The sequence below is a fragment of the Musa acuminata genome, chromosome BXJ1-3 (genome assembly GCF_036884655.1).
Source record: "Musa acuminata AAA Group cultivar baxijiao chromosome BXJ1-3, Cavendish_Baxijiao_AAA, whole genome shotgun sequence".
Classification (NCBI taxonomy): Eukaryota; Viridiplantae; Streptophyta; class Magnoliopsida; order Zingiberales; family Musaceae; genus Musa; species Musa acuminata.
In genome coordinates, this window is record NC_088329.1 from 45,985,500 (window position 1) to 45,993,290 (window position 7,791).

Genomic DNA, 7,791 nt, shown 5'->3' on the forward strand with positions numbered 1-7,791 from the left:
TTCCTCGTCGACAAGTTTTAGATCTGATAAACTTGGTGAGATGTCGAGTGCTCCCATGCCGTCGAACAAAACTGTTTGGGAAGGAGGAGGCGCGATGAGTACTGACTTCATGCACTCATCAAGTACATACAGAGTGTTGGGACTCATCATGTAACATCCCTGATTAGTCCCACATCGAAAGTGGGCAGGATTAAAATTGACTTATAAGGGTCTAATGAGTGTACTACTAGCAACTTCAGCTTAAGCATTTTGGTCAGTGGTTTAGACCAAACGAAGTTGATAGCCTAATTAGCCCATCAGACCCGGGTCATGACACATCAAGCACTTACGCAGCATCGATCGATCATGTGAACTCGCCGAGGAAGCTGTGCCCTGTGATGTGATGCAGTATGCATGTCCATCGAACCATATTATCTGAATGCATATTATAGCAGCAAGTAGTATCTAAAAGATCAGAACATGGAGCTGAAATCGAGCCGCATTTGAAGCGCGAGATCGGCATGTGTTTCTTGATTCGTACCAATCTGGGAAAACTCCAATCGGATGCGTCCAAGATATAGATATATATATATATAGATCGGAATCGATTTGCACTGCACTCCAAAGACTAATAAGAGCTATCTCCATCAAAGACCCCACAAGAGCGTGCATGGACATCCTTGGAAGTGACACGATGGGATCTTTCTCTCTTGTCCCAGAAGAATTAAGCAAGCCCCCACAAAGCAGCAACAGCATCATCTCCCAGCTTTTTCTTTTACGTGTTTTCCGGGGCAGTGATCGGGCCACGCGTCGGCGAAGCTTCACCTCTGCCTTTACGCCTCTTTTCTTCTCCCTCTCTCTCTCTCTCTCTTTTCGTCCTCCATTGCCACTTGGGTCAATGACTTGTTCCTCAAGCATGATGGGTAGACGAAATCACAGTTCTGCAATCAGTGATGCATGCTTTCTAGCTTTGAATACAGCCCACCCAAGAATGATCGATTTGGTGAAGGGCTGAGGTGGTGGCGAATCCTGATGGGGTGACACCGATGGCGTCAGGGTCTCGCCAACTATTAGATTCCACGGTGAATGAGATTGGAGGATGAAAAGGCTTTATGATATGAGGAGCACCGGTTGACGTTTGGTGGAAACCATGGCGTGTGTGCTGACGGGTGTTCCTGCGGAGCATGTACAGTGCAGCCGTGTAGGTGACGCAAACGCATGAGGACCTCTACATCAACTTCATCCAACGCCTCCGCCGTCTGATTGACCAACGACTCACAACCGAGTCTTGTATCGTTCCTCGACTTGTTTCACACATCATCTGCTTTCTTCCATCAACACCACCATCTCCGACTGCACCATGTCCGACGTACGTGCTCCTGTCATATATATGGACACGATGTGCTATTTACATCGAATCACACACCATCACAGTCTTTGCTGAAGCTGCATGCACGGTATGTATCGGTCTTGGTCGACGAACATAGCAAACCATGTTTCTATGATTAATGCGTGAAATCATATATATCAAAAATGATATTGTACAAAATTTCCCTGTCGAAGAAAGAAAAACGAGATCGAACGTGGCATCATGATTTGACCGAGAGCTTGGTTTGACCAGATGGGGTTGGTACGGGGAAACGCACCGCATCCGGAGGAATACTGATCCGCCGCGCCCGCATGACGCCACGCGTCCCTCGCTGTTCCCCCAAATATCCCCGCGGAGTCAACACATGCATGACCGCATCGCTTCCCCATCCGCCCTACACGTCACCGCCGCGACATTTATTCCACGAGAAAACAACTACTATTCTCACGCCCCCTATTCTCTCGCGCCGCCCATGCGTTCCCCGATCGAAGCACGGCCGCCACGCGGACCCCTGCGGAGCGTCCTTCGACGAAGAGGGCGTGACGATAACAGCCTGCCTCGGCCGCATTCAAAATCCGGATCCGAGCACCAACTGCGCCACGTGCGAGATCAAACCACATCTCCGCCCTCCACGTCTCCGTCTCGGGTGGTCCACGTCTCGGTGGTCCTCGCGTACGGACTCTCGAAGGTGGCGCGCATCGGCTCCCAGCGACGGATCGGACGGCAGTGCTTCCTCCACCTCTCCCCGTTCGACCTCTCTCCATTGTCGTCTAACAAATACTTTAAAAGGGAGGCTTCCTGGCTCCCTCCCCTCTCTCTCCTTTTCCTCGCCTACTTCTCTTGAAGCTGTTCGAATCAGCTATTCCGAGGCAGACTATGGCGGGTGACGACGCCCCCCACTCGAGGGACGACGGAGAAGGGGCTTTCTGCGAAGCAGATGGAACCCAGAGGCTTCTCGTTAAGAAGCCAGCGGTCACTAGCCGGCGGCGTCTTGAGATCCGCCGAGCCAGGGCCGGCGGCCTCGCCGTTAAGCGCACCATGGACCCCGTCGAGGGCTCGAATTCCTCTTCGCCGTCCGATCGGGACACGGAGGACGGTATCGTAGGGATCCTCGCCGCCGGCGGGGAGATCCGGGGGCGAGAAGGCCAAGGGGCCCGGCTTCCCTGCCTGTCCCACGGGGCCGTGTCGCTGATCGGGCGGCGGAGGGTGATGGAGGACACGGTGGCGGTCGCGCCCGGGTTCGCCGGAGGAGGAGGGGTGCCGGTGTACGACTTCTTCGGGGTGTACGACGGGCACGGCGGGGCAAGGGTGGCGCAGGCGTGCCGGGAGCGGCTGCACGTGGTGCTGGCGGAGGAGGTGGCGGCCGGGGGGTGGCCGCGGGCGGAGGGGCGGTGGAGGGAGGTGATGACGGCGAGCTTCTCGAGGGTGGATGGGGAGGTGGAGGCGGCGGCGCAGGGCGAGGCAGAGAGGACGGTGGGGTCCACGGCGGTGGTGGCCGTGGTGGGTACCAAGCGGATCGTGGTGGCTAACTGCGGCGACTCGCGGGCGGTGCTCTCCCGCGGCGGCGCGGCCGTTCCCCTCTCCTTGGACCACAAGGTAACGTTAGGATGCGCGACTTGCTCTTGTTTGATTAGCTGCTCCTTAATCTCCTCGTCCGATATATTCTAAATTACCATTACTCGGCTCGGAAGATGGCCATGTGTTTGTCGTCGTGGGGACAGCACAGTGGGCGAACAAGAAAAGCCAAGCCAAGCCAAGCCAAGCCAAAAAAAAAGGGGGCTTCTTTACATCCATGTGGAATTAGTGCTTCCGGGGTTCTGCTTCTTAACAACACTACAACTTGGACCTGTTGGTCGTGGTGTGTTATTGGATACAGAATTACATCATTCTAGATTTAGATCCATCTGTTCAATTATCGATTAATTGTTGTGGATGTCCAATAGGGAAGATCTAATTTGTTCAAGCTTAAGGAAATTTTGAAGAATTACCAATACAATGCACCAAAAGACTTGGATTTTGTCACCAGCCCACTGGTTTAACTCTGAACTCATTTGGAGCCCTTTCTTGCCTGCACCTTTGTTTCTTGGCTTGTGCAATATTCTGATTGTTTCTATGTGTAGGGATTGTTTCTTTAATTGTTTGAAAAGGGCATACATATAGGTTGACCTGTGCTACCTACCTGCTCATTTCCAGAAAGCTGGTTGCCACAGTAGAGTAGATATATCAGGATGGAAAGTCCAAAAAAAATCCATTCTAGAATTTACATGAGCAGCTAGATCAATGTTTAAAAGCTTACAAGCAAACATGGAATCATGCGTCAGTCGTTTGGGGAAAATCTCAATGCAAAGAGAACTTAGAAAAAGTCGCAATGGGTGTGTAGTCAGATGACTCATGCTGATATATGAATAGATTAAATATAAATGTACAGATTAATAATAGGCTGCTTTCTCCTGTTTGAGTTTGATAAAGCTGTGGACGGTCTCTCTTTTATATTAGAATTGGGTGGGTGCTTCTACATGGTTCTAATGTTCCACACATCCAATTTTACTTTTCTGATGGCTTCGGTTGGATAAGCATGGGAGAATATACCCCTCATGCTAGATTGATATTTACTTTTCCTCTTTTCTATCTTGGTGGTCAACGACTATAAGTTAAAAAATCAACTTGGTATCGGAACTATCAGAAACTAAACTAATATATGTTTAAGTGACTGAACTTTCCGATAAAAAGTCGAACACCAGAACCCTACCAAGCTACAAAAGCGATAAAACAATTGTCTTTACAGTGTATTCAATCACTGTCACATATGCATGCTTCTTGCAGTTCATAGAAGAAGAAACTTCAGTATGTGAAAGTTTATGAAAACATCAGTTCATAGAAGAAGAAACTTCAGTATGTGAAAGTTTATGAAAACATCAGTTCATAGAAGAAGAAACTTCAGTATGTGAAAGTTTATGAAAACATGCATCGATAGACGGTAGAGCTCCGATTTTACTAAATGGTGAAACCTCTCATGTGCAGTTTCCCATTTTGTTTCCTCCTAACTTTTCTTCTACTGCTTCCTTATAATACCTTACTGTTCCTCTCTCCCGATCAGCGACCTCCTTCTTCAATGTTTGACAGGTTTAAGTGCAGAACTTAGTGCAACTGGTCCTAAGATAATATGGATATTTTTGCTTTGTGCTCATTTTAATTTGACATCCATGAAAACTATTGGTCTCTGGCTCCAAACTTGTTTCGTAATGGAAAATGGCTAGGGTACATTGAGGACTTGTCATGAGATGAACTACAGGATTACATCTTATCCCAACTTTCCAGCCATATTTAACTTATCTGGTTCTGCTTTCATATATGCTTTGGTCTCATAACCATTGTATTTGAGATTTTAGACACTGACCAAATTCACGTTATTAATTTGCATTAGCATGCTCGATTCCGATACATTGGTAGCATAGTCCCAACAGTAGTAACATAGCATTTTGGTTGATATTGTAATTGAGCACGCCGCTTACTCTTTGCTTTAGCTTAATACTTAATATAGCAGGCCCTATGAGTGTGAGGTGGTGGGATGAGTTCATAATGTCTAAGTCATTTCATATGTAATTTTGGTTAAAGTTGTTGGTAACATAAAAAATTTTTCTTCTTGCGCTTGTTCAATTCTATGATTTGCTACTGATGTTCTCTCACAAATGGAACTGATGTGGGTGTAAGCATGTGTCTTCTGGCGCAGGCTGATAGACCAGACGAGATGGAAAGAGTGGAAGCAGCAGGAGGGAGGGTAATCAATTGGGATGGATACCGTGTCTTAGGAGTGCTGGCCACCTCCAGATCCATCGGTATGTTTCTTCAGCCATGACTGATTAGTTTGAGATGTTCTGGAACACAATGCGTTAAAAGATTGTTTCCTGCAAGATGGACTGAAATATTAACCATAGAAGATGATGAATTGTGTTTTGTCTTTTGCTAGTTCCTATTCACACAAATAATGGGACAACAATGATATGGAAAGACTACTGTTCCCTGGCAAACTTGTTCAAGATCCTTAGTGGCAAACATCATATTAAGTGCATGGACAATGGATGGACAATATGATAGTAACTCGAGAATGAGCCCACCCACCCCGCCATACACCTTGGTTGGGGTTGGCGTTGGGTCTGTGTTTTTCTTTTATGTTTGTACGACCTCGGAAGTCTCACCCCCCTTAGTCTATGACTTGGTGTGTTCCAGGTGACTGCTACTTGAAACCATTTGTGATCTCAGAACCTGACGTCACTGTGACGGAGAGGACGGAGAAAGATGAGTTCCTCATATTAGCCAGCGACGGGCTTTGGGACGTCGTCTCCAACGAGGCAGCATGCAAGATCGCCAGGCAATGCCTCAGCGGACGCATGGCGAGGATGTTCCCCGACGCCGTCAGCGGGTGCACCGCTGCGGAGGCAGCGGGTCTATTAGCTGAACTCGCCATCTCTCGGGGGAGCGAAGACAACATAAGCGTGGTGGTGGTGGAGCTAAAAAGATTGCGTGGTAGGACCTCATGACGCCGGCAGGCACTGATCCCCTCCTCCTCCTCCTCCTCCTCCTCCAGAGGAGGACGAGGCAGCAGTCGTGAAGCCCATTTATGTATGTATAGTGGAGCCAACTCTAAAGATGTTAAAAGAGCATTTCCAGGTCATTCTTATGTTGGAATATATACATATATATGTGTATCCTCTGCAAAATATTGCAACACTCAAAGCTGGTGTATAAACACGATGGATACCACGTGTCCTACCATGTGCGTCGACTGATGAAGCCATTTTGATCAGCAGCACGCAACTCTCATGTGCACATCCACCAGCCTCGGATGTGTATGTGGTGGGGACCTTTCTTTCTAGCTCTCATATTTGGACTGACTGACCTTTCTCATCCCACTCTGTGTTGTTAAATGCATAAGAGATCAAACCCAAACGATTAAGAGATTGTGAGAAACGGCCTAACAATTAACTCTTCGTCCCGATCCACCTTTATGGCATATGGTCAATCATCGAATGCCGCGTCTCCTCTCTCTCTCACTCTTTTATTCTATACTGTAGAGGAGTTCATCGACGGCTAGCGAGCTTCCACGCACCCACCACCACCACCACCACCACCACCAACCTTACAAGAATGGAAGCTAAAGATAGATAGAAGAAATAAACAACGTTTCATTTATTAACTTCATCTTCCTAAATAAAGTGCTATGTTAAAGAACAACACATCATCACAAGGTTAAACTATAAAAGAGAATAAAGTCAGGCAGCTCACCTGTCCTCGTTGCTCGGGTACAAGAAAACCAAGTCGTTCCATCCTGCGCATCGAAGGGAAGAAAAAACCATGAAAATTAGAAGGAAATGATGGCCCTTTGGTTTTAGCGGGACCTCCCCCGGAGGAGGAGCTACTAAACGAGATGGAATCGCACCATGGAATCGGGCGGGACCGGTGTGGCCGTGGGATCGAGTCACCTTGCCCCCGGATACACCGTTGGCCTTGTACATGTACGCCCTTCTCTTGCCGCAGTCCAAGCGACCTCCTCCTTGCGTTCACCCCCCTCGATCTGTACCAGCGAGGTGTTGTCGCAGTACCGGTTCCATTTCCATTTCCATTCCCCCCCATCCCCATCCCCACCGAACCGAATCGAACGAAGACAAGGAGTAAAAAGTGCCCAGGATCATCCCGGGAACTTGCGACCTGGAATCGAGGCAAGAAAACAATAAAAACAGAAGCAGATCAGTTGGAGAAACAGATTTCATACATGTGATTCCAAGGGTTTTGGGGGGGGGGGGGGATTCCAGAGAAGGTGATTCACCGATTAGGTTTTTCTTTTGGTTTCTTGTTGAACGCGAGGCGCGAACGGCAATCCGAGGAGGAGGAGGAGGAGACGGCGACCGCTTGTAGAGGAGGACTCCGCCGCCCTTTTCGAATTGGCGAAGGGGCGACGGCGACCGCTTGTAGAGGAGGAACCCCTGCTCGGTTGGGGGCCATCTCAGTTGGGACACCCCCGAGCCCCAAGTACTTGTTGCTTTCCATTTGCCACCACGAGAATGCGGGGTCCAAACACAGGGTATGCACGTCCATCAACTATACGTACCGACAATTTAAGTTGTGACACGTAGCCATTTATCTATTTAGAGAAAAGAAAAATGTGTTTTGGCATAGTAATTTATGATTTCAGAGCGTATCTTCCGGTAGTGGCAGTCAAAAAGACCCAAATACTTAATCTTTGTGCAATACAACTCTACACACTCTTTAATATGTTCAATTTATTCAAGCTCGCTCTACACACTCTTCCAAGTGCATCTCATGATGAGAAGGACAACCAACACGCAAAACCCAATAGGATGAATGCTTCTTGCGTAATACATACAGCAGCTCTATTATTATATCTCGGTAGAAAGGGAAAATTAGGGCGTGCACAACAAGTAGGC

The 7,791-nt window shown here is 48.2% G+C and overlaps 1 protein-coding gene and 1 long non-coding RNA gene across 3 annotated transcripts; one reads left to right on the plus strand and one right to left on the minus strand.

Moving 5' to 3' along the window:
- The first annotated feature begins 2,144 nt into the window (after positions 1-2,144).
- Positions 2,145-6,121, plus strand: LOC135581463 (protein phosphatase 2C 51-like). Of its 2 annotated transcripts, none has more exons than XM_065146613.1 (3): positions 2,145-2,944; positions 5,079-5,184; positions 5,316-5,719. In XM_065146613.1, the coding sequence occupies exons 1-3, from the start codon at positions 2,225-2,227 to the stop codon at positions 5,438-5,440; spliced, it is 951 nt and encodes a 316-aa protein (XP_065002685.1). In that variant the 5' UTR covers positions 2,145-2,224; the 3' UTR covers positions 5,441-5,719. The 2 variants fall into 2 exon arrangements, with proteins under 2 accessions (XP_065002685.1, XP_065002678.1); XM_065146606.1 differs by having other exon boundaries at positions 2,146-2,944; positions 5,576-6,121.
- A 386-nt stretch (positions 6,122-6,507) lies between these two features.
- LOC135635522 (uncharacterized) lies at positions 6,508-7,372 on the minus strand. Its single transcript, XR_010495653.1, has 3 exons — positions 7,173-7,372; positions 6,786-7,054; positions 6,508-6,674 (listed from the first exon to the last, which is right to left on the minus strand). It is a non-coding gene; the product is annotated as an uncharacterized LOC135635522 (long non-coding RNA).
- Positions 7,373-7,791: the final 419 nt, after the last annotated feature.

Excerpts from the sequence above, each read along its gene's own strand:
- LOC135581463 (XM_065146606.1), top strand. The coding sequence starts at position 2,225 with ATGGCGGGTGACGACGCCCCCCACTCGAGGGACGACGGAGAAGGGGCT. Across the intron at positions 2,945-5,078 it reads CCCTCTCCTTGGACCACAAG|GCTGATAGACCAGACGAGAT; the intron begins GTAACGTTAGGA and ends CTTCTGGCGCAG. Across the intron at positions 5,185-5,575 it reads GGCCACCTCCAGATCCATCG|GTGACTGCTACTTGAAACCA; the intron begins GTATGTTTCTTC and ends GGTGTGTTCCAG.